Below are 25,950 nucleotides of genomic sequence, written 5' to 3' on the forward strand. Positions count from 1 at the left end.
CTTAAATTGATTGATCAAATATTGCCAGACAATTCAGCAAAATGAAATTGTAAGACTATTGTTGAAATAAATTCTCACATTTGAAATCTAAAACAATGTAAATCCAACAGTATTTTAAAATAGGTTACATAATCCCAAAGTGATGTATACACTCTAATTCAGTTTATAGTCCCTGAAAAAATGTAATAATAGTTAGAATAATGGAAGAAAAACACTTGATGTAATCTAAATGATCTAAGAATTGTTAAAAAGAACAAAACAACTCAAACATGACAAAAAGAAGAATCAGTTTTCAATCTTAAAGAGTATTTGCAGAATTCAATAACATAGAAGTTATGGCTGAAGATTGGACACAAAGTTGAAGAAAAAATGCAACTTCTGCAGATAATTATCCGAGGCTTGGCTCCATGCATATTGTCAAAAAATGACATACAACTTACTAAAAAGTAAGATATACAAGTGGCATCATTTACAACTGCTACTGGGATGGTGTAATGAAATCAGGGATTCAGTAACTAAGTTAAGTAGTGCTGGAATACAAAATTAAACACACAAAACAGTTATTTTTGCTTACCAATTCTGGGAAATAAGCTGTGAAAAATGGTACATGTAATGTCTCCAACGTATGAAATATCCCAAAATAAAATACATGTTGGAAGACATCTGCATGTTCAGACATTGGACAATGATGGAGCAATGTATAGAAAAAAAGAGGATGCAGAAAGAGCTGGAGAGAAAATTTCATGTTCATGATAAAAAGCCAGAAAAGTGGAAAGATGTCAGTAGGGTACAAGGTGTTCTACATACTGACTTGGATTACAGGCAGCATCCTAGTGTGTTCCTTGATGGAAGCCTTCTCAAGGGTGGCAACTACTCCACTTGGTATCAAGTAGACAGCTCTTCTGTGTTTTTCTAGAACTTGACCATTTGCCTTCTAATGGTGGTCTGTCCAGCAGTGCTTACCCCTAGAATGACATGATCCAGATTCTACCTTAGAGCGATGTGCTTTAGTGAGATCACTGGGTGCTTCCTGTGCATTCAAAATTCACAAAGTAAACCTCCCAGTCCATGATACTTAGAGTGGAAACTGGGGGCCAGTGCTGTAACATAGTAGGTTAAGCCTCTGGCTGGGATGCCAGCATCCCAGTTGGGTAGCAGTTCCAGTCCCAGCTGCTTCACTTCCAATGCAGCTCTCTGATGATGCTTGGGAAAGCAGCAGAAGATGGCACAGGTTTCTGAGCCCACACCATGTAGAAGACCCAGAAGAAGCTCCTAGTTACAGGCTTCAAAATGGCCCAGTTCCAGCTATTAGCATCATTTGGCCTGTGAATCACTGGGTCGAAAGATCTCTCCCTTTCTCTTTTTCCTCTCTCCATTTTTCCCTGTCCCCTTTTCCCTGTCCTCCTGTCCTCCTTTCTCTCCCTCTTCCTCCTTCCTGCTTCTCCTCCTCTTTCTGAAGCTGACTTTCATGTAAATTGTAAATAAATAAATAAATACTCATTAAAACAAAAACTGCAACCCTTGGGTGGTTGAATACACCATGAAAGTACAGAGTGAATAGCACCATTAAAACAAGTCCTCATTGCAGGCATGGAAAGTCAAGACTTTCTAGCAAAAATAGACTACATGGAGGAACTCTGTGAAAACTCAACCCAATCCTTCTTCCTTGCTCTGCAGTTCCAAGGTATAAGGCATGTAGCACCATATGGATTCTCTTCTCATTATTCATTCATTACAAAGGCAAGATCACTGGAACTGAAATTCCATATTCTTTGCATGCAAAAACTAAGTCCTGAGTTAATGTGCCAATGATATTTCTGATTATAATTTCTATCATTTATAACTAGATCATATGTTTCTGTATTAACTAAATGGTACATTCTGTGAGGACAGAGGTAGGAACCATGTCCTGTACAGGAATATGGGTCATGAGGCATGGGGAATGCGAAGATGCCCCACCTTGCCTTGCTTCTTTGGTGCAAAATCTGAGGATGTGGGGCTTTATGTATGTGGTCCCCAAGGACCGAGCTGCAGAGGAGCAAAGTGTGTTCCTGCCACTGGCCCCTGTAAGCTCCTCACTGCTCTGCAGCTCAGTGGGCCCTCCCAGACTCTATCCCAAGTTGTGAGACCTGGGGAGGAGTGGAGATGTGTGAGTAGGGGGTTCCCCTGGGTTTCTCCTGGGGAATTGTGAGTAGAAGAAAGTAGGAGGAGGAGATGAAGAGGACAGAGGAATTAGAGGAAAACTGCAAGAATGACAAGGAAGAGAAAAAGAACAATATGTAAAAGGAAATATATTTTCACGTAGAAGGAGAATTTTCAACTTAACTCAGAGAGAAAGCAATATAGATAATAAAAAGAAAACTCAAAAGCCAAGTTTACAATTTCGTTTGTTGGAAACATATAAAATTCTGTGCCCAACAATTCAAAGATGGCTCTCCTGTCAGGAACACAGTGAGCACGAACAAGTCTTCAACATGAAGTAGACAGTTCATCACAACTGAATACACAGGGCATTTGAAATACAAGGGGCACCTGTGTACTCTCCTTGAGGAAGTTTTGTGCCATTGCCTGTAGAAGTGTGTTGTTTTTTGTTTGTTTGTTTGTTTTTTGCATGCAATTCTATCTGCAGGCAAGTCTGGAAAATGCTTCAGAGAATAAGACCTTTTTGGAGTTAGAACTGCTACCAATAGTAATTTTTATATGAAAATACTTTTCAGATTCCCATATAAAATAGATGGCAGGCCTTCAAATTCACTAGGTGCAGTGCATTTTGATCTACAGTACTTGAACCCACACAGTGATTCTGACATCTTCTAAAGTTCTGTATTTTTATGATCCTCCTTCTTTCAGGCTTTGAATTTGAGTTTGTTTCCTGATTTGGAATGGGAGCTGATGCCTAGGTTTTATAAGGCAAAGATTAACCATTATAAATGCCAAGCCTTGTGCTCCACTATTCTCCAAACTTAGATATCCTGCCTCTGCTGACCACATAGCCTTCAGATGAGTTATTCTTCAATCCTATGACCTTGTGCAAAGTTGTGTTCATGTTGACACTGTTCAGGGAATCATATAATGATGTGCTAACTTAAATAACCATTTTGGCCCATGAATGGAACATGTGCAGGAATTCACCAAGAGTGATTTGCATTTAATTCATTATCCTTTCCTTTGAAAATTAGTTTATCCTCGTCATGGTGTATGGCATGTAGACAGAACATTCCAGAGCCTGTTCTGGCATTTGCTACAAATCCAAGGAGATGGGAGAGCCAGCTGTTGACACAAATGAAATCAACTAATGTTCATCCAAACTTGATTGTTGTGTTGGTCACCTAGATTTTCCGTATAACAACATACCATGACGTTGTGACTTAACTACAGAAATTTATTTTTAGAATTACAGAGGGAAGACAAGGGTCAAGATACATGAGATTGGTGATTGTTAAAGACACATTTCCTGCCTCAACGAAAGGCATTTTTTTTTCCTCTTCACACTGTCCTCACCAGGTAGAGATGTACAATCTCTCTCCACATTCTCATATTGGAAATATCCAAGAAAGTGGGTAGGTAAGTCATAAAAAATTGTAATTACCTCCCAAAGACCTCATCAGCTATGATCACACAACAGAGCAGTATTTCAGCCTCTGTATATTTGCACAACACATTCATTCTATAGCAGTGATAGGATTGTAGTTGGTAATAATCATGGTTGGAATCTTTTCCCTAAGCATCTCTGTGTCCTCCATGTTGGTTTGCATCCTAGAACCACCAGTATGTTCTGGCTCTGGTATTTACCAATGAGGACAGAAGCTGGAACCCCTCTCTTTTGCCCAACATGACTCTGGGATTTGATCTGTATTGTGTCATGCACAGTGACCTAAGGACAAGGGAGAGTCTCCTCATCTGGCTTCAGGGCTGGACAAAGACTTCCCACATTGCAGCTAAAGAAGAGTGAGACCTCTACTGTAGCAGTACTCTCCAGGACAAGAATTTATACTCAGATTGGGCCACTCCTGGAACTCTACAAATTCCCACAGATTGGTAAGAAGGGGAGACAGAAAACCCACATTCATCTGGGTGACCTTCTCAAGTGTACAAAAAGATGTAAAATGAAAATTTTCTTTGTCCAAAGGTAGAATATAAAGAGGAAGCACTCAGAGATAGGAGTAGTGATATTTTCTCTATTTTACATAGAGAGAAGAAAATGGTAAAGGAGAAAAGGACTTTCCTGGACATGTTTTATAAGAGTTGTGATCTATAATGCTCTCAAACTGGTGCTGGCAAATTGTCATTGTAGGTACATCCACTCCCTGCAGTGCTGGCATCTCATATTGGCACTGTTTCCAGTTCTGGCACTTTTCTTGTGTTCCAGCTCTCTGCTGAAAGTTATGGATTTTATAGCTTGTAATGAATGCTTCAAATGTAGCACTTCAAACTTATTTAAGGAAAATATACATTCTAATTGTAAAAAAGTATAGAATCTGATCATACATTTCTGTCTAAATTGAACTTTAGGGGCAAAGAACCACGGAAAATAACATCTTGGGTAAGGAGAGGAGATCAGACTGCAGTGGCCTGGGCTATAAAAACCATAATGTTCAGCATTAAGAATGTAGAAGATGGAGTTACAAGATGGTGGAATAGTGAGGGAGCTTACTGATCCATCTCAGGATAAAATAGTTGTAAAAAAGTGGAGATAGTGTATTCTCAGGGAAGAGTTGAGAAAAAAAGGCAGAGGAATCTCTTCCAAAATTAGAGAGAGACAGTGGACCCATGGGGAGGATGTGAATGCCCACAGCTTGGGACTCCAATAGCTGAGAGCTACACATGTGTGCTGGAAAGTGAGGTGAGATGAGACCACAGTAGCCCAAGACACTGGTGAAAAAGTGGCAGGAAGAACCTAGAGGTAATGAGGCTTGAAGCCCCATGGGTGAAATTTCACCAGCCTAACTAGAAAAGAGAGAAAAAAGAGGATGGTGCAGACAAGTTTCGCTCTCACTGATCACCCTACAAAGACATACAAGCCAATAGAGCAGTTGCCATTTTGGACATAAGTAACAGCTGCACTTGCTCGTGTCTGCACCAAGCAATCAGCTGAGTGGAGACTCCTGATTCTGGTTGGGAGAAATAACAGGCGAATAAGAACTTGTGATTGTGTGAGGCTTCTGTACTGGGACTGTGAAAAAAAAAGGTTGTGTGGGAGAACTCAATGTGTGGCTGAGACTTTAAGCAGTCTCAGTGGGAGATGCCACGAGCATGGGTGGTCCTCGTAACTCTGTGAGAGACATTTCTGGGGAAATACACTGAGGACTGCACAGATCCTTTGTGTGGTCCTTGGGACAGAGTAGATAAATATTATACCCACTGGGGCTCGTGCTCTTGCATTGGTCTCCATCGAGGAGAATAGCTCAGCTGAGTGGTATTACTTTCCTTCTGATTAAAATGAGAGGAGATTGACCGCACCCAAAGTGGGTTTTTCACTTTATGCACACTCTTGATCCTGGAGAACTAAACAGAGCTCTCTGGCCACACCCACCACAAGCCTCTAGAGATTCACTGAAAACAGTCCACTTATCTACAGAGTCATAGCTCAATGATAAAAGCTGACACAGTGGACAAAAAAGAAGAAACCAACCACTATTTCATAAAATGCAAAACAACAAATGCAACAATCCAGGAAATAAGAAGAAGGATGAAAATATGACACTCCCAAAATAAAATGACACTTCAATACAAGATTAGGTAGAAGAAATGCAAGCAATGGAACTTAAAATACTGATGATAAGATTACATAGAAGGAATCAAAAGCAAATACACAAACTGCTGAAATCCACGCAGGAAATGAAAGAAAATCTATCTCATGAAAATGAAATCCTAAGGAGGAATCAAAATGAAATGAGGAATTTAGTAGAACATGAAATTGAGATACTGAAGAGAAATCAAAATGAAATGAAGAATTCAAGAGAACGAGGAAAAAATGCCATTGAGGGCATTAAAAACAGAATCAGTGAGGCAGAAGAGAGAATATTGGTCTTAGAAGACAGAGCACAAGAAAGTATACAGTCAAACCAATGACAAGAAGAGGAAATTAGAAATATAAAAAATGTTGGGAATCGACAGTATTTATTATGAAACTCAACATTCAGGTTTTAGGAGTTCATGAGGGCATGGTGAGAGAGAAAGTATTAGAAGGCCTTTTTAGTGAGATACTAGCAGAAAACTTCCCGGGTTTGGAGAAAGAAAGAAACGTCCAAGTATAGGAAGCATACAGAACTCCCAGTAGACATGACCAGAAAAGATCCTCGCCACAATACATTATAATCAAACTCACCACAGTGAAACATAAAGAAAAGATTCTAAAATGTGCAGGGGAGAAACACCAGATTACTTTCAGAGGATCTCCAATTACACTCACAGCAGACTTCTCATCAGAAACCCTACAGGCTAGGAGATAATGCCAAGATATAGGCCAAGTACTAAAGAGAAAACTGTCATCCCAGAATATTATAACCTGAAAAGCTCTCATTTGTAAATTAAGGTGAACTAAAGACCTTCCATTGCAAACAGAAATTGAAAGAATTTGTCACCAGGCTTCCAGCTCTGCAAAAGATGCTTACAGATATGTAACACACCGAAACACAGTCCTCAATACAAAAGAAGGTCAAGGAAGAAAATCTCTCAGTAAATAATCATGGGAAGTTCAAATTATATATTATAAATCTCTTTGGAAAAAGGACAGGGCAAAGTCATTACTTACGAATAGTTACATTGTATACAAATGGCCTCAACTCTCCAGTTAAATGCCAGAGACTGTCTGAATGAATTAAAAAACAAAACACATCTATTTGCTACTTACCAGAAAGACATCTTTCCAACAAAGGAGGATGCAGACTCAAAGTGAAAGGTTAGAAAAAGTTATTCCATGCCAACAGAAACCAAAAAAGAGCTGGTGTAGCCATCTTAATATCAGACAAAATAGACTTTAACATGAAAAGTGTTAAAAGAGAGAAAGAGGGGCACTATATAATGAGTAAGGGATCAATTCAACAGGAAGAGGTAACCATTATAAACATTTATGCACATAATTACAGGGCACTGGACTATTTAAAAGATATGTTAAGTGATTTAAAGGGAGATTTAGACTACAATACAGTAGTATTGGGGGACTCGAATAATCCACTTTCAGCAATGGACAGATCAACCAGACAGAAAATCAACAAGGAAACAGCAGATTTAATTGACACTACAGACAAATGGATCTAATGAATACCTATGGAACTTTTCATCTTTCGGTTGCAGAATACACATTCTTCTCAGCAGTGCATGGAACTTTCTCCAAGAATGACCATATGCTAGGCCATTAAGCAAGTCTCAGCAAATTCAAAAGAATCAAAATCTTACAATGCATCTTGTCAGATTACAATGGAATTAAGCTGGAAATTAGCAACTCAGGAATCCCTAGCACATATGCAAACACATGGAGACTGAACAACATGCTCCAAATGAACAGACTCATAGAAAAAATCAAAAGAGAAATTGAAAACTTTCTGGAAGCAAATAAACAACACAACATATCAAAACTTATGGGATACAGAAAAAGCAGTGTTAAGAGGAATGCTTATAGCAATAGGTGCCTACATTAAGAAATTGGAAAGGCACCAAATAAATGAGCTATCAATGCATCTCTAGGATCTTGTATAAAACACAGCAATGCAAACACAAAACTAGTAGGAGAAGAGAAATAATTAAAATTAGAGAAGAAATCAACAAAATTGAATCCAAATAATAAACAAAAGATCAGAAAAATTAAAAGCTTTTTTTGAAAAAATAATCAAAATTGACACACCCTTGGCCCAACTAACCATGAAAAGGTGAGAGAAGACCCAAACCAATAAAATTAGAGAAGAAAAAGAGTTTAACACAGAAACCTCAGAAATAGAAAGAAAAGTCATCAGAAATTACTACAAAGAGTTGTATGCCAACAGACTGGGAAATCTAACAGAAATGGATAGATTCCTCGACACATACACCCTACCTAAATTGAACTATGAAGACATAGGAAACCTAAACAGACCCATAACCAACACAGAAATTGAATCAGTAATAAAAGCCCTCCCAACAAAGAACAGCCCAGGACCGGATGGAATCACTATTGAATTCTACCAGACATTTAAAGAAGAACTATCTACAATTCTTTTCAAGCTATTTAAAACAATCAAGAGAGGGAATCCTCCCATATTCTGTCTTTGAAGCCAGTACACATTATTTTCTAAACCTGAAAAAGATTCAACAGAGAAAGAGAATTACAAACCAATTTCCCTCAAGAGCATAGATACAAAAATCCTCATTAAACTCTGGCCAGTAGAATTCAACAACATATCAGAAAGATTATCCACCCATACCCAGTGGGATTTATTCTTGGTATGCAGGGATGGTTCAATGTTCAAAAATCAATCAATGTGATATCCACATTAACAAACTGCAGAGGAAAACCATATTATTATCCCAATAGATGCAGGGAAAGCATTTGATAAAATACAACACTCTTTTATGATGAAAATTCTAAACAAATTGTGTATAGAAGGAACATTCCTCAACACAATCAAAGCAATTTATGAAGAACTCACGGCCAGCATGAAAAATGTTCAAGATCATTAGCCATCACGGAAATGCAAATCCAAACCACAATGAGGATTTACCTCACCCTGTTAGAATGGCTTACATACAGAAATCAACTAACAACAGATGCTGGTGAGGATTTGTGGGAAAAGGCACACTAATCCACTCTTGCTGTGAATTCAAATTGGTAGAGTCACTATAGAAGACAGTTTGGAGTCTTCTCAGAAACCAGAATATAGCCATACCACATGACCCAGCCATCACACTCCTCAACATTAACACAAGTGAAATTAAATTGGCAAATAAAAGAGCTATCTGGACCTCAATGTTTATTGCAGCTCAATTCACAATAGCTAAGACATGGAATGGGCCTAAATGCCAATCGATGGAAGACTGGATAAAGAAACTATGGATATGTATTCTATAGAATTGTACACAATAGTAAAAAAAATGAAATGCAGTCATTTGCAACAAAACAGAGGAATCTGGAAAAATCATGCTGAGTAAAATAAACCAGTCCCAAAGGGACAAATATCATATGCTCTCCCTGATCTGTGACAACTAACTGATCACCTAAATGGAAACCTGTAGAAGTGAAACTGACACTATGATAAGCAATGACTTGATCTACACTTGTTCTGACTTTCAAGGAACAGCTTACTATTTTATTCCTCTTAGTATTTTTTTTTCTATTCAATGCATTCTTTGAACTCTTTAATTAACACAGAAATTTTCTTAGGGGTATAAATCCAACTGTAGTGATATCCCTGTTAAAAATAGGGGTGGAGTAAGAGAGATAGGAGATGTACATATTGCCATATGCACCCTTGGATTTACCCCTAATGGTAAATCTAAAAAGGTGCCATGGGGCTCCAAATCCATTAAGTTGGCAGATACCAATGCCATCTTACTAGGTAAATTGATCAGTTGAAGTTCATAACTGATCATAAAGGTAGGATTAAGTGTCAAAGGAATCACATAAACAAGTCCAGTGTCTGGTAATAATAACTGATAGAATTAAAAAGGAGAGAACGATCCCAACATGGGAACAGGATACACAGCAGACTCATATGCCCTTAACAGTACTTTGGCCTCAGAATCAGCCCTTAAGGCATTTGGATTTGGCTGAAAATTCCATGATTGCAACAGAGGCATGGAAATCCAAGATACTGTGGTAAAAAAAGGCCTAAATGAAGGATCTCTGTGAGTGAGATCCATTGAAAGAAGCAGCCAACAAAGAAGGAAGTACCTTTTTATGAAGGGAGGAGAGAACTTCCACTTCGATTATGACCTTGTCTAAATAGGTTAGGTGAGAGTTTGTGAACTCAAGAGGCTTCCATAGCCATGGAAGCTCATGACAAGAGCCTCAGATGATTACTGATGTCATAAATAAGTGTGTCAATTGCTAAATCCACAACAGGAGTCACTGTGAACTTGCACCCCTTGTAGGACCTCTGTCTTTAATGTGTTATACTTTGAGAATTATCGCTAAAACGAATCTTCAAAATTTACTTTACAAAAAAAAAACACATTACTTTATAGTTTGTGTGTCTGTGTGGGTGCAAACTGTTGAAATTTTACTTAGTATAGAGTTGATCTTCTGTATAGAAACATAATTACAAATGAATCTTAATGATGAATAGGATGAGAGAGGGAGTAAGAGATGGGATGGTTTGTGGGAGGGTGGGTGGTTATGGGAGGAAGAATGTAATGCTTTATCCATTTTAGTATTTTTTTTTGTTCTAGTACTATTGGTTGAACTCTGTAATTAACACACAATTATTCTTAGGTGTTTAAATTTTAAGTGAAAAGTGATCCCTGTTAGGAATCTGGAAAGCATTATGCTGAGTGAAATAAGCAAGTCCCAAAGGGACAAATACCATAGGTTCTCCCTGATCCAAGACAACTAACTGAGCACCAAAAAGGAAACCTGTTAAAGTGAAATGAACACAATGAAAAATGATGGCTTGATCAGCCCTTGCCCTGACTGTTGATGAACAAATTAATACGTTATCCCTCTTAGTATTTTTTGTTTGTTCTACTTAATACTTTTTGTTGAATAATGTAATCAATACACAGTTATTCTTAAGTGTTTAAACTTAACTGAAAAGTGATCGCTGTTAAATATGAGTGGGAATAAGAGAGGGAAGAGATGTGCAATTCGGGACATGCTCAAGCTGACTTACCTGAAACGGTAGAGTTAGAAACATACCAGGGGATTCCAATTCAATCCCATCAAGGTGGCATGTACCAATGACATATCACTAGTCCCTCTGATCAATTTCTGTTCACAATTGATCAGAATGATAGGACTAAGAGCCAAAGGGAGCACACAAAGAACACTGGTGTCTGCAAATACTAGCTGATCGAATAAAAAAGGAAAGAATGATCCAACATGGGAAGTGAGATACACAGCAGACCCATAGAATGGCAGATGTCCTAACAGCAGTCTGGCCTCAGAATCAGCCCTTAAGGCACACAGATCTGGATGAAAAGCCCATGAGAGTATTATAGGCTTGGAAAGCCAAAACACTCTGGCAAAAAAAAATAGGGACCTAAATGAAAGATCTCCATGAGTGAGATCACAGTGAACAGAACGGGTCATCAATGAAGGAGGTACCTTTCTCTGAAGGGACGAGAGAACTTCTACTTTGACTACAACCTTGTCTAAATAAGATAAGAGTCAGTGAACTCAAAAGGCTTCCATAGCCTTGCCGACTCATGACAAGAGCCTAGGGTGATTACTGATGCCATAAACAAGAGTGTCAATTTGTTAAGTCAACAACAGGAGTCACTGTGCACTTACTCCTCATGTAGGATCTCTGTCCTTAATGTGCTGTACATTGTGATTTAATGCTGTAACTAGTACTCAAACAGTATTTTTCACCTTGTGTTTCTATATGGGTGCAAACTGTTGAAATCTTTACTTCATATATGCTAAACTGATCTTCTGTATATAAAGAGAATTGAAAATGAATCTTGATGTGAATGGAAGGGGGGAGGGAGAGGCAAAGGGGAGGGTTGTGGGTGGGAGGGAAGTTATGGGGGGGAGCCATTGTAATCCATAAGCTATACTTTGGAAATTTGTATTCATTAAATAAAAGTTAAAAAAAATGCACAATTGTTTCATAACATACATTTTCCATGAATTTTTGAAGACTTCTCATTGCATGGAGTGCATCCTTTCCATTCCTAATCTTTTTTAGTGAATCATTTGCATTCAGATTGACTCTACTTTTAGTTTCTACACATTAGAGAGAACAGGAGATATTTGCTCTCTGATTTAGATTTACTTTTCTTGTTAACTGAACAGACTACAAGTTTCATCATTGTACTGGTAATAAATCAAACTCATCAAGACAATGAACTTTCATTTTTATGTAAGTCAGTGAATTCTGTGTGTGTTGTGGCTATACTTCATCTCAATTAAAAACCTCACTAGTAGCATCAGAGCAGTGAGTACCCAATGGAAAATGTGTTTTGCTTAAAATACTAGGCATCTCATTTATAGCAGTATGAGTTTAGAAAACTTCTGAGTGGAATACTAGAGTTCTCTTATTGCCCTCTTGTCCCATCCTTATTAGATTTACTTCATTAGCAATACATCACACTGATATGCAAGCACAAATGATTAGTCAGTGTTGATCATCACTATTACCTACAGGACATACTATCCATTGTGTTCACTCTCGTGTTGTGTAGTATGTGGGTTTTGCAAAAGATTAAAGGTATGTAGCTGCCCTGTCCATCATAATAGTTCTGAAAGTCACTTGCATTCAAGCAGTACAGTTGTCTACAGCCATCACCCTGCCCTTGGTGTTTGTGGTGGTGGGAATAAAGAGGTGACTTCTGGCTGCTGTTGTCTGTCTTATGGTAAAAAGCAAAGAGTACTCAAATAGTTACTAGTTCTCATGAGAGCATCAACCAAGGTTGAAGGTGCAAAAACAGATCCACATGAGATGACCGTGGTTAACAGTAGTGGAAGGGTTTCTTGTTTTACACCTGAAGATGTGGTGATTTGACATACAGAATAGGAACTTCTGAATTCAGGGTGATTACTGGTTCCACAGTGATTGAAAACCACATGTCCTAGTGGGTATCTCTCTACACATGATTTGTTTGGGGTGTATGTGGCATCAAGACCATATGTGCCTGCCCAAAAATGCAGTGTGGGAGGCTGCCCTGTGGCTCTTTATCTTTAAAGTGTGTGACACAGGAGTTTTCTGGTCTGAAACCTTTATGAGAACCTTGCCTGATGCTGCCCTTCATGCCATCTGATGTAATCCAGGTACATAATTGCCAAAAGTTCATGGTGAGGTTTATTGACAAAGCCCATTGACCAAATGTAACTGAGAGGAGTTTCTCCCTTGAGTCTTTTTATCCATGAACTTGGAGGAAATCCTGGCACCTGGGGTGAAGAGGATGAATCACAAACATGTTTTCTTTCCTGTATTTTGCACCTGGCAGAAGACCTGAGCTGCAAAGCCTGAGGGCAGAAAGGGTTTACGATTCCCCCATAGACAAATGGACAGCTGGTGGAAAAAGTCAGATGGAGCAGTATTAAAGTGGCTTGATTCAAGGAATCACACACACACACACACACACACACACACACACGCTATATGTATGCACCTGCATAACCCTGCACGTTCCACTGTGGTTGTGTCCTAGGGTTTTTCCCAGACTCTGAAAATGTTTCCTTGGATTTTTCTGTTGCTTTTTCTGCAGCTATATCTCCTTGTGATTTGTCAGGATGGTCCCAAGTGCTATTCCAAGATTGAACGGAGTTTTTACAAGGATGGAGACATTGAGATTGCTTCCTTTTTCCCCATTTACATACACCTCGTTAACAGAATCATGAATATTTTCCAAAGCGATCTCACATTCATCCGGTAAGTTCCCTTTGCCATAATCATTTTCCCTTGATTTACATAATAGCTACTTGTTATTGGGTCTGCAGACCCAATAGACATATGTGGTTTCCTACTCTTTGCATTCTCTGTCTCTCCTAAAAAGTGCTGATAATTAATTTGGAGCATGAGGTGACATTTTCTTTCTTGTGTTCATGCATGGTTCAGGGAAAGGTTTTCTAATCGTAGGAAGGAGGAGAGTCAGGTTGGGATCTTCCTGTGCTTCCCTGTCCATGTTCACCTACTCAGGTGCCTGTTGTGCCTCAGTATTAGATTCTTACGGAACCCATGCACTGTAATGAATGAACTGAGTTACATGAGCTCTTCCACATGTGCACACAATCTTTTCTACTATGTACTAGATTTGGGGCCATGAGAACACTTCATGTCTTCTACATTGTAAAGAAGAAAAGATATTCAAGAGAGTAAGTTTTCACTAGTTAAAAGCAATCTTGGCTCAACACCTTTGCACAAATATAATAATTATATTTTAATGATGAACATAAGAAATTTAATGTTTTTAATCTACAACCCTCATGATGTGTCCCTGATTCTTTCCTTTTCTGGGAAAAATACATTTCAGAAGGGGGATTATTCTGCTTCCACCCCTCTTTAAGATACATTTTTAGAGCTAAATATAAATGTTTTATATATATATACATAATATACATATATAAAACATTTATATTCATATATAAATAATATTTATATATCAATAATATATATTGATATATAAATATATATAATTATTTATTTATATTTATTTTATATAAATAAATATATTTTATATAAATAAAATATATTTTATATAAATAAATATATTTATTTATTTATATATATTTATATATAATACATATATATATAAAGCGACTCCAGTCCACCCAGGGAGTGTTTCCAGCTTCTCCAAAGTGCTCCTCCCTTTTCACTGTTTCCCTTCTTTCAAGCTCTGAATCTGATTTCATTTTTCTGGCTTGGGATGGTCCTTGATCGGTACATTTGATGGGGAAGAGATTTTTCTCGATAAACTCCAAGATTCCATCTACCATTCTCCATGCTTTGATGTCATCCAAATTTCTGATCACATAGCCTTCAGCTGAGTTATTCTCTTTTCCCATTGCATCCTGCAGCCTTGTGATCACATGACTCTTATTTCAAGAAGTATTTGTGATGTGACATTATGGTGTAAAAGCAGATCTTATTTTATAGAATCTTTTAGGCTGGGTGACCCGGATAAAGATACTAGCAGCTTTGGTTCTGGTGAGGACAACTGTCCTGCAAATATGATGCTCTTGACACTCTGTCCTAAGCAAATGCACATATAAAGATTAGAACACTTGAATTTTTGACCATGACCAATCCATCTGTCAGAGTAATTACAGTAGAATTGATGATAATCTGGATTGGAGGCTTTTCCCTTAAAGATCCTTGTGCCTTTCATGCAGGTTTCAATCCAAAAACTACCAATATGTTCTGGCCTTGGTTTTTGCTATTGAGGAGATCAACAAGAACACCCATCTTTTACCCAACATGACATTGGGATTTGATCTCTATAATGTCATGCACAGTGACATGATGGTGATGGAGAATCCCTTCATCTGGCTTGCGGGAATGGAAAAGTATGTTCCCAATTACACGTGTAGGAAACAGAGCAAGTCTGTAGCCGTAATATCAGGAACAAGCATTGCTGCCCAAATGGGGACACTCCTGGAACTCTACAAAATTCCACAGGTGAGTGTGTAAGGGAGAGGGAAAAAGCACATCACCTTAGGCACCTTACTTAGACCCAAAAGTTTAAGTGACAGAGACCTTATATATTTCACACAGTGCATATTCTAAGGAGAAGGTGTGCAGAGATTTGGTGAAGTAGCCACATTTGTTCTAAAGTGATGTGGGTGAGTGATAATGAGAAATGGTTTCCTGAACGTGTGAGTCTAATGACTCATGAACTAGGAAGTTTATATACAGTGGGAGATGAGAAAAATGAAATATTCTAAAATCTTCTGATCCATCCATCATTTGTTTAATTTCTTCAGAAATAAGATTATTCACTATAGCAATAACCTTACACAGATTTCTTGCCTTTTCCCTTAGCTGACTCTTGGATCTTTTGAACCTCTTCTGAGTGACAGTGCTCAGTTTCCTTCTGTCTATCAGATGGCCCCCAAAGACACTTCTCTGGCCCGTGGCATGGTCTCCTTGATGCTTCATTTCAGCTGGACCTGGGTGGGTTTGGCCATCTCAGACCTCCCAAAAGGTATTCAGTTTATGTCTGATTTGAAAGTCGAGATGCAGAAGAATGGCATCTGTGTAGACTTTGTGGAATTCATCCCAGTCACTGAGGAGTCACATAATTCATTCCAGAGGCTGTATCATATCCAGATCCTAAAATCATCAGCAAATGTGGTGATTCTTTTCTGTGACACTGATTCACTCATAGGTGTCAGCTTTCCAACATGGGAACGTGTAATGACATGGAAAGTCTGGGTCACCACCTCACAATGGGATTTTGCCAGCGATGAGCATCATATCCTGTTCCACTCATTCCATGGGACTCTCATTTTTTCACACCACCATGGTGAGATCTCTGGTTTCAAAAACTTTCTTCAGACAGTTAACCCTTCCAAATACCCAGAAGACTTTTACCTCTCTACATTCTGGTCACTATATTTTGATTGCTCAGTTACTGGGCCATCCTGCAAAACCTTGAGAAACTGTCCACTGAATGCCTCCTTGGAATCCTTGCCTTTTCATTATTTTGATATGAGCATGAGTGATGGGAGTTACAACATATACAATGCTGTGTATGCTGTGGCCCACAGTGTACATGAGATGCTTCTACAAGAGTTAGAAATGCAGCCAGTGAGCAATGGGGAAAAGGTGGAATTTTCTCCTTGGCAGGTAATTTGGTTTCCTTTGCATGACTTGTATTATTGGAATGATCCCCTTAAAAGCTTCTGCGGGTTTTCAAACCAATAACTTGGGATCCTTCCTTCAATCACAAGATATAAATGAGCCTTTTTTTGTAATTTGTGATTAGAAACAGGGTTCCCTTTTCAAGTGGGAAGGTAACTTGGATAAGCATCAGTGCTGTGTCTTAAAAATTACTCTCCCATCCTGACAATTTAATTATGACTTGTGAATACCTAGACTGTGTCATTCCATTTTCAATCTAAGCAGTAAAGAAATTATTACTTTTTAGTGTCAAATGTTGCTGAGTATGCTCATCCACAATGTACATAAGACATCTCATTAAATTGCATACTATTTTATTCTGGTAACTGCATTACAGATGGTTGTCCTAGGGACACTGAGAAAATAAGTGAGTGTTGGTAACGTGGACCACATTTTGAAACTGTCATAATTTCACAGTTAGATATTTTTGATTGCCCTTGTTTTTGGATGAACGTGAGTGAAATCACACTTATTTTGATGTAGTCCTCATCAGGTTTTTAGTTTTAATTCATTGGGTGGCTATAAAAAGTTCCCTTTGTTTATTTGTGATTACAGACAAAAGGCTTTCTCTAACCTGGGTTTGATGTGTTATTGCTTGGGCAGTCTTCATGAGAATATGATGCATTTTTTCAGTTGCACCCATTTCTCAAGAACCTCCAACTTACCAATCCTGCGGGTGACCTAGTGAATTTGAATCACATGAGGAATTTGGAAGCTGAATATGACATTCTCAACTTTCTGAATTTTCCATATGGTGTTGGACATAAGGTTAAAGTAGGACAGTTTTCCCCGTATGTTCCACAGAGCCAACAGTTGTCTCTCTCTGAGAATTTGATAGAGTGGGCCACAGGAATTACAGAGGTAAGTTGGTCTGATCATAAGATTCACACTATACATTGTTACCCTCCAATTAATATGGGGATTTGTGCAACTTGGCTTATTATAACATACTTAGAGACATTAAACCACACCCCTCCCAATCTAAATACTTTCTTATGTTTTTAGTGTCTGAGGATGGACAGTACACACACTTGTTCCTCCACATGTTTTGAATCTTTTTATTTAGGAAATAAACTTGCATGTCATGATTGTGTCAGAAATAGGTGTTTACAGTTTCAGTGAATAGGTTGTGCAGGACTTGAAAACCCTCTACTTGGAACAGAAGTAACATTCCCAATATGACCAATATTCATTTGATTTTTCTCAGACTCCACGTTCAGTATGCAGTGAGAGTTGCAGCCCTGGATTCAGGAAAGCCCCTCTGGAGGGGAAGCCTACCTGTTGTTTTGATTGCACACCTTGTTCTGAGAATGAGATTTCCAATCAGACAGGTATGTCAGTGCCAGCTTCATGGAGAAATTAACACCTGTTTCTTAGAATTTCCTCTTCTCCATGAAAAGAAAAGGATGTGGATTATGACTGCTGAGAAGATTCTTTTCATCTTCTGGTGGAAGTTAAACCTTATATTCAGTAATAATCCCTAAAAGGATAAAATTTTGCACACTATACTTTACCACATGTAGTATTTGCAAAATCATTTAGGTAAATTCATGTCTGCATTCCTTGTGTGTGTTTAGATAAAATGCTTTCACCAAATTCAAATATAGCATGCTTGCAGTGAGAAAGCACAACTCTCGTCAAACTGTGTGTAAGACGAAAAGCTGTATTAGAAATTATATAGTATATCATGCTAAGGATAACACTCATCAGATATCATAAATGAGCTAAGCTTAGCCTTTGAGAAAAATCATTGCTTATGAAAATATATATCTTCAGGAACATTCCTATGCATACACACATACACTCATGAGTAAAATTTATTTCAAAATAATACATGCTGACATGCATGGTAAAAAGAATACATAGCAAGGTAGGTTAATGACATCAAATTCAACACAAACCCTTGAAGATAGGATGTGGACATTATAAGGAAACTGAGGTAAATAAAAATTGGAAGAGCTTATAGGTGGTGCTCATAAAACAAGCAAAATTTATGAACCTCAGAAAGTTGGAACAGTACTAAAAACAAGATTACAATGTCTGTGTGTGTTACACAAAGAGAGCTGAAGAGATCTCTGCACAGATATAAAAATAGTAATACTAGAACTTTTTAATCATTTAATGGTGATAGTTTGAATAGAGAAGAAATTCAGAAATTTCCAGATATAAAAATGATGAAATACATTGAGAAATTTTTAAAAAATTCAAGTATCTTGAAGATTATTAAAATAATGCTTAATACTTTTATTGTGATAAACACTTTCACATAGGAAAGGAACTCTTTCTCAACTCCTGTACAGAATAGGAAAAATGGAAAAATTCTGTTTCTTCTACAGAAACATCTTAACTTGTTTGGTCAAATACTGCCAGATATTTCAGTAAAATGAAATTGTAAGACACTGTTGTTGAAATAAATTCACACATTTGAAATTTTAAAGAACATAAATCCAACAGTATTTTTAAATAGGTTACATCATGCCCAATGCCTTGCATACAATAATAGTAATAAGAATAGCATAACTGAACAAAAACATTTAACAAATCTAAGTGATCTGAGAATTATACAAGAAGAACAAGACAACTCAAAAATGCCAAAAAGAAGGATCAGTTTTCAATCCTAAAGTGTGCTTTAGAATGCTAAAATCATGGAAGTTATGGCTGAAGATTGGATACAAAGTTGAAGAAAGAGTGCAACTTATGCAGGAAATTACCCAGGATGGTCTGCTTTGTGCATATAATAGAAATGAAAGCCATGCAACTTATTATAAAGGAAGATATAAAAGTGGAATCATTTTCAACTGATCTTGGGATGGTGTAATACAATCAAAAATCAGTAACTGAGTTAAGTAGTGCTGGAATACTAGATTAAATACAAAAAAAAGTTATTTTTGCTTACCAATTCTGGAAAACAAAGCTCTGAAAATGAGCACATGTAATATCTCAAAAGTAGGAACTATCCAAAGATAAGACCACCTAAATTTTGGAAGACAACTTCAAGTTGCAATATCTGACATCGATGGAGCAATGTATAGAAGGGGATACTGACAGAGAAAGAAAATTCATGTTCAAGGATAAAAAGGCAGCAAAGTGGAACTATGCCAGTAGGGTTCAAGGTGATCTCCAGACTGACTTTGATTACAGGCAGCATCCCAGTGTGTTCCTTGATGGAAATTTGCTCAAGGGTGGCATCTTATCCAGAAGGTATCAAGTGTACAACTCTTCTGCGTTTCTCTAGAACTTGACCATCTGCTTTCTAATGGTGATCTCTCAATCAGTACTTGCCCATAGAAAGACTATCCAGATCCTACCTTAGAGAGATGTGGTTTAGTGAGATAACAGGGTACTTTCTGTGCACCCCAAATTCACACAGTAAATATCCCAGTGCATGAAATTAAGAGTGGGAACGTGGGCCAGTACTGTGACTAGGAGTTGAAGCCTCTGGCTGGAATGCCAGCATCCCAGTTGGGCTGCAGTTCCAGTCTCAGCTGCTTCACTTCCAATGCAGCTCTCTGCTGATGCTTAGGAAAGCAGCAGAAGACAGCCCAAGTTTCTGAGTCCACACAATGTAGGAGACCCAGAAGAAGCTCCCATTTATTGCCTTAAGACAGCCTAGTTCCAGCTATTACCATCATTTGGGGTGTGAATCACTGGTGGAAGATTTCTTCCTTTCTCTTTTTCCCTCTTTCTCTTTCCCCTTCTCTTTTTCCCTGTCCTCCTGTCCTTCTCTCTCTCCCTCTCACTCTCCCTCTCTCCTACTTTTCCTCCTCCTTCCAAAACTCTGCCTTTCATTAAATTATAAATAAATAAATAAATAAACACTCCTTAGAAATAAAACTGGGATCCTTTGGTCATTAAGAGGGCCATGAGAATCCAGAGGGAATAACACCATTAAAACAAGGGCTTACTGCAGGCATAAAAAGCCAAGACTCTGGCAAAAAATAGCCTCCATGGAGGATCTCCGTGAGACCTCAATGGAAAGAAATGGTCATCAAAGAAGAATATACTCTTCTCAGAAGGGAGGAGAGAACATCCAACTGCTTATGGCAATGTCCAAATATTGATGGCAGCCCATGTCAAGAGCCTCGGCTGATCACTGATGTCATACATAAGAGTGTTAATTGTTAAAGGAATAACAGAGTCACCGTGCATTTATTCCCCATGTAGGAACTCCATCCATAATGAGTTGTGCTTTGAGAATTGACTGCAATTTTTCCCCAAACTCTATTCTATATGTAGTTTGTCTTCATGGATGCAAACTGTTCAAATCTATGCTTAATATGGAGTTGGTCTTCTATATTTAAAATCAAACTAAAAATGAACCATAATAAAGAAGGAGATGGGAGAGGGGGAGGGAGGTGGGATGAGAGTTGGGATGGGAAGGTGGTTTTAGGGGAAGGAACCCCTATATTCCCAAAGTTCCATCTATGAAAAAAGCATTAGTTAAAAAAAGTTGAATTATGAAAGAATGCATTCATTAAGAAAACAAGGACTGCTGCTTGCTCTTGTTCAAAGTGAGGATGCAGCAAGCATGTGCAATGTATAAAGGTCAGAGTAGTCTTTACCACACATAGAAACCCCTGGCATCTTGATCATCACTTCCCAATCTGAAGAAACCGTGAAGAATGAATTTGTGGTGTTAAAATGAAACAGGTCAAAAAGGTAGGTTTTTAAAGTACCATGAGTAGGTTCAGAGAGTAGCCCTTAGTACTTTGTTAGGACAAAAAGAGCATGTACTCATGAGTATGTAAGGTACTTAGGGAGATGGAGTAATAACTCTGGCTAACATGAGGAAGATGGGCATGAATAATGGCCAATAATTTGTAGATGTCATCTTATATGCTATTTCAACACCAAATAAGGACTACTTGCTTAAACTGGCTAAGTTGGGTCCTTGTGAATCAGGAAATTGGGATGATGTTATTGTATGTTTCTCACTAGATATGGACCAGTGTGTGAAGTGTCCAGATCTTCAGTATGCCAACACAGAGCGAAACCAGTGCTTCCACAAAAGAGTGACCTTTCTGTCGTTTGAAGATGCCCTGGGGATGACCCTGGTCTGCACAGCTCTGTGCTTCTCTCTCCTCACCGTTGTTGTCCTTGGGGTCTTTGTGAAGCACCGAGACACTCCCATAGTCAAGGCCAACAATCGTTGTCTCAGCTACATCCTGCTCATTGCCCTCATCTTTTGCTTCCTCTGTTCCTTATTGTTCATTGGTCGTCCCAGTACAGCCACCTGTGTCCTCCAGCAGACCACATTTGGAGTGGTATTCACTGTGGCTATTTCCACTGTCCTGGCCAAAACTATCACTGTGCTTCTGGCCTTCAGGGTCACTGGCCCAGGGAGAAGAATGAGACACTGGCTGATATCAGGGGTACCTAACTCCATTATTCCCATCTGCTGCCTGATCCAACTGGCTCTCTGTGGCTTCTGGCTTGGGACTTCTCCTCCCTTTATTGACACAGATGCACACTCTGAGCATGGCCACATCATCCTGGTGTGCAACAAGGGCTCGGTCACTGCCTTCTACTGTGTCCTGGGCTACCTGGGTTCCTTGGCCCTGGCCAGCTTTACTGTGGCTTTCCTAGCCAGGAATCTGCCTGACACCTTCAATGAAGCCAAGTTCCTGACATTCAGCATGCTGGTGTTTTGCAGTGTCTGGGTGACCTTCTTGCCTGTCTACCACAGCACCAAGGGGAAGGTCATGGTGGCTGTGGAGGTCTTCTCCATCTTGGCCTCCAGTGCAGGGCTCCTGGGCTGCATCTTTGTTCCCAAGTGCTACATTATTCTCTTCAGACCTGAGAAGAATGCTTTGAAAGGATTCAGGGATAGAATAATTTCCAAGGAAACAGATGTTCTCAGGAATAGCTCTTAGGCTCTCTCATTTTTCAATGGTTAGAAACTAAAATTTATAAAACTGATTTTGCATTGTGATGTTATAAAATAACTTGCAGCATGTGACCTCCTTATGAACAATTTATACTTTTCTTAAAACATTTTTGTTCTGAAGGACCAATCCACAGAAAATGAAGAGAGAGTGGGATAAACCTTCCATCTTGTGATGGAATGTGAAGATATCTGTAGTGGGCCAGTGCTGGTTCATGCCAAAGCAAGGAGGTTAATTCAGGTGTCCATGTGAGTACCAGGGACGGAAAGGCTTAGGCCATCTTCCAGAGACTTTTCTAGATCTTAACAAGGAGCTGAGTTGCAAGTGGAGCAGACAGGCCATGAACTCGCACCAACATGGGATGTTAGGTTTACAGGTGGTGGTTATATCCACTACACCCTCATGGTGGTCCTAATCCTCCTCCTTCAAAATAATACTGTGTACTAATTTCTTAGCCTGGGTTTTATGTTCATAAGCACAAACCCATCTCATTTCTTTTCAATCCTGTATTTTCATTGTCAACTCATTGACCTTGTTATCTTCCTATTTTGATAAAATGAATTACACATTTGGTTGCTACTTTTAATCATTCATTGGAGTCTATACTAAAATCAGCTTAGTAATATAGTTGGAATATTTCAGTGCAATCATTAGACATGTTGTCATTATAATATGTATAATTCATTGTCCAGAAACTCCTTAATTATATATCATTTCATATGAATTTCAAATGATGTGATACACACCAAGATTTCATTATATGTAGAAGTGATTCTGCAAACTTTTCCATCTGTTCATTTTGTTTATTATAAATTTTGCTTTGATTTTCTTTTGCCAGTGCCAGACATAAGAAGTTTCTATTTGATGTAATCCCAAATGTTAATTTTCGCTTTGAATGCCTGTGACTCTGGGCTCTTTTCCAAGAATTCTTTGCCTGTGCCTATATCTTACAGGGTTTCTCCAATGTTCTCCAATTATTTGATGGTGTTGGGTCATAGATTTAGATCTTTAATACATGTTGAGTGGATCTTCGTGTAAGGTGTAAGATAGGGGTCTTGCTTCATGCTTCTGCACGTGGAAATCCAGTTTTCCCAGCACCATTTGTTGAATAGACTATCCTTGCTCCAGGCATTGGTTTTAGATCCTTGATCAAATACAGGTTGGCTGATGATGTTTAGATTGATTTCTGGTGTTTCTATTCTGTTCCATTGGTCTACCCATCTGTTTCTGTACCAGTACCATGCTGTTTTGAATATAACAGCCCTGTAGTATGTCTTGAAATGTGGTATTGTGAAGCCTATGGCTGTGTTTTGTTGTACAAGATTGCTTTAGCTATTTGAGATATCCTGTGTCTCCATATGAATTTCAGCATCATTTTTTACAGATCTGTGAAGAATGTCTTTGGTATTTCGATTGGTATGGCATTGAATCTATAAATTGCTGTTGGGAGAATGGACATGTTGATGATACTGATTTTTCCGATCCATGAGCATGAAAGATTTCTCCATTTTTTGGTATCATCTTCTATTTCTTTCTTTCAGATTTTGGAATTCTCATCATAGAGTTCTTTAACATCCTTGGTTAAGTTTATTCCAAGGTGTTTGATTGTTTTTGTGGCTATTGTGAATGGGATTGATATTAACAGTTCTTTCTCAGCCATGTCATTGCCTGTGTATACAAAGGCTGTTGATTTTTGGGCATTGATTTTATATCCTGCTACTTTTCCAAACTCTTCTATGAGTTCCAATAGTCTCTTAGTAGAGTTCTTTGGATCCTCTAAGTAAAGAATCGTATCGTCTGCAAAGAGGGATAGTTTGACTTCTTTCTTCCCAATTTGTATCCCTTTAATTTCTTTTTCTTGAAGGTACCTTTCTCTGAAGGGAGGAGAGAACTTCCACTTTGACTATGACCTTGTCTAAATATGATCAGAGTTGGTGAACTCAAAAGGCTTCCATAGCCTTGGTGAGTCATGACAAGAGCCTAGGGTGATTACTGATGCCACAAAAAAGAATGTCAATTTGTTAAGTCAACAACAGGAGTCACTGTGCACTTACTCCTCATGCAGGATCTCTGTCCTTAATGTGCTGTAGATTGTGATTTAATGCTGTAACTAGTACTCAAACAGTCTTTTTCACTTTGTGTTTCTATGTGGGTGCAAACTGTTGAAATCTTTACTTCATATATGCTAAACTGATCTTCTGTATATAAAGAGAATTGAAAATGAATCTTGATGTGAATGGAAGGGGGGGAGAGGCAAAGGGGAGGGTTGCGGGTGGGAGGGAAGTTATGGGGGGGAAGCCATTGTAATCCATAAGCTGTACTCTGGAAATTTATATTCATTAAATAAAAGTTAAAAATTTTCTTTTTCTTGCCTAATTATTCTGGCTAAAACTTCCAGAACTATATTGAAATGCAGTGGTGAAAGTGGGCATCCCTATCTGGTACCAGATCTCAGTGGAAATGCTTCCAACTTTTCCCCATTCAATAGGATGCTGGCCGTGAGTTTTCATAAATTGATTTGATTGTACTGAGGAATGTTCCTTCTATACCCAATTTGCTTACAGTTTTCTTCATGAAAGGGTGTTGTATTTTATCGAATGCTTTCTCTGCATCTGTTGAGATAATCATATGTTGTTTTTGCAGTTTGCTACTGTGGTGTATCACATTGATTTATCTGCAAACATTGAACCATCATCCCTGCATACCAGAGATAAATCCTACTTGGTCTGGGTGGATGATCTTTCTGATGTGTTGTTGCATTCTATTGGCCAGATTTTATTGAGGATTTTTATGTCTATGTTCATCAGAGATATTGGTCTGTAATTCTCTTTCTCTGCTGCATCTTTTTCAAGTTTAGGAATTAAGGTGATGCTGGCTTCATAGGAAGGATTTGGGAGGATTCCTCTTTTTTGATTGTTCTGAATAGTTTGAGAAGAATTGGTGTTAGTTCTTTAAATGTCTGGTAGAATTCAGCAGTGAATCCATCTGGCCCTGGGCTTTTCTTTGTTAGGAGGGACTTTATTGCTCATTCAATTTCTGTCTCAGTTATGGGTCTGTTTAGATTTTCTATGTCTTCATGGTTCAATTTATGCAGGTGGTATGTGTCCAGGAATCTATCCATTTCTGATAGATTTCCCTGTTTACTGGTATACAACTCTTTCTAATAATTTCTGATGACTCTTTATTTCTGTGGTGTCTGTTGTTACATTTCCTTTTTCATCTCTGATTTTATTGATTTGGGTCCTTTCTCTTCTTTTTTTTAGTTAGTTGGTCCAATTGTGTGGCAATTGAGTTTTTATTCAAAAATCCATCCATTCATTTTGCTGATCTTTTGTATTTTTTTGATTCAATTCTGTTGATTTCTTTTCTAATTTTAATTATTTCTCTTCTCCTAATAGTTTTGCATCTGGTTTCTCTAGTTTTTCTAGATCCTTGAGATGCATTGGCTCTCATTATTTGGTCCCTTTCCAATTTCTTGATGTAGGCACCTATTGCTATAAACTTTCTTCTTAACACTCATTTTGCTTTATCCTGTAATTTTTATATGTTGTGTTGTTATCCTCATTAACTTCCATAAAGTTGTTGAT

At 38.2% G+C, this 25,950-nt stretch overlaps 1 protein-coding gene across 1 annotated transcript; it reads left to right on the forward strand.

Moving 5' to 3' along the window:
• Positions 1-1,904: 1,904 nt before the first annotated feature.
• LOC127485624 (vomeronasal type-2 receptor 116-like) lies at positions 1,905-22,351 on the forward strand. The gene is made up of 7 exons (XM_089316339.1): positions 1,905-2,066; positions 13,345-13,508; positions 14,969-15,254; positions 15,618-16,424; positions 17,112-17,339; positions 17,686-17,809; positions 21,417-22,351. Exons 1-7 carry the CDS (start codon positions 1,905-1,907, stop codon positions 22,349-22,351), a joined length of 2,706 nt encoding a protein of 901 aa, XP_089172465.1.
• The last annotated feature ends 3,599 nt before the right edge of the window (positions 22,352-25,950 follow it).

The sequence above is a fragment of the Oryctolagus cuniculus genome, chromosome 16 (genome assembly GCF_051225735.1).
Source record: "Oryctolagus cuniculus isolate XC-2025 breed Fujian yellow rabbit chromosome 16, ASM5122573v1, whole genome shotgun sequence".
Classification (NCBI taxonomy): Eukaryota; Metazoa; Chordata; class Mammalia; order Lagomorpha; family Leporidae; genus Oryctolagus; species Oryctolagus cuniculus.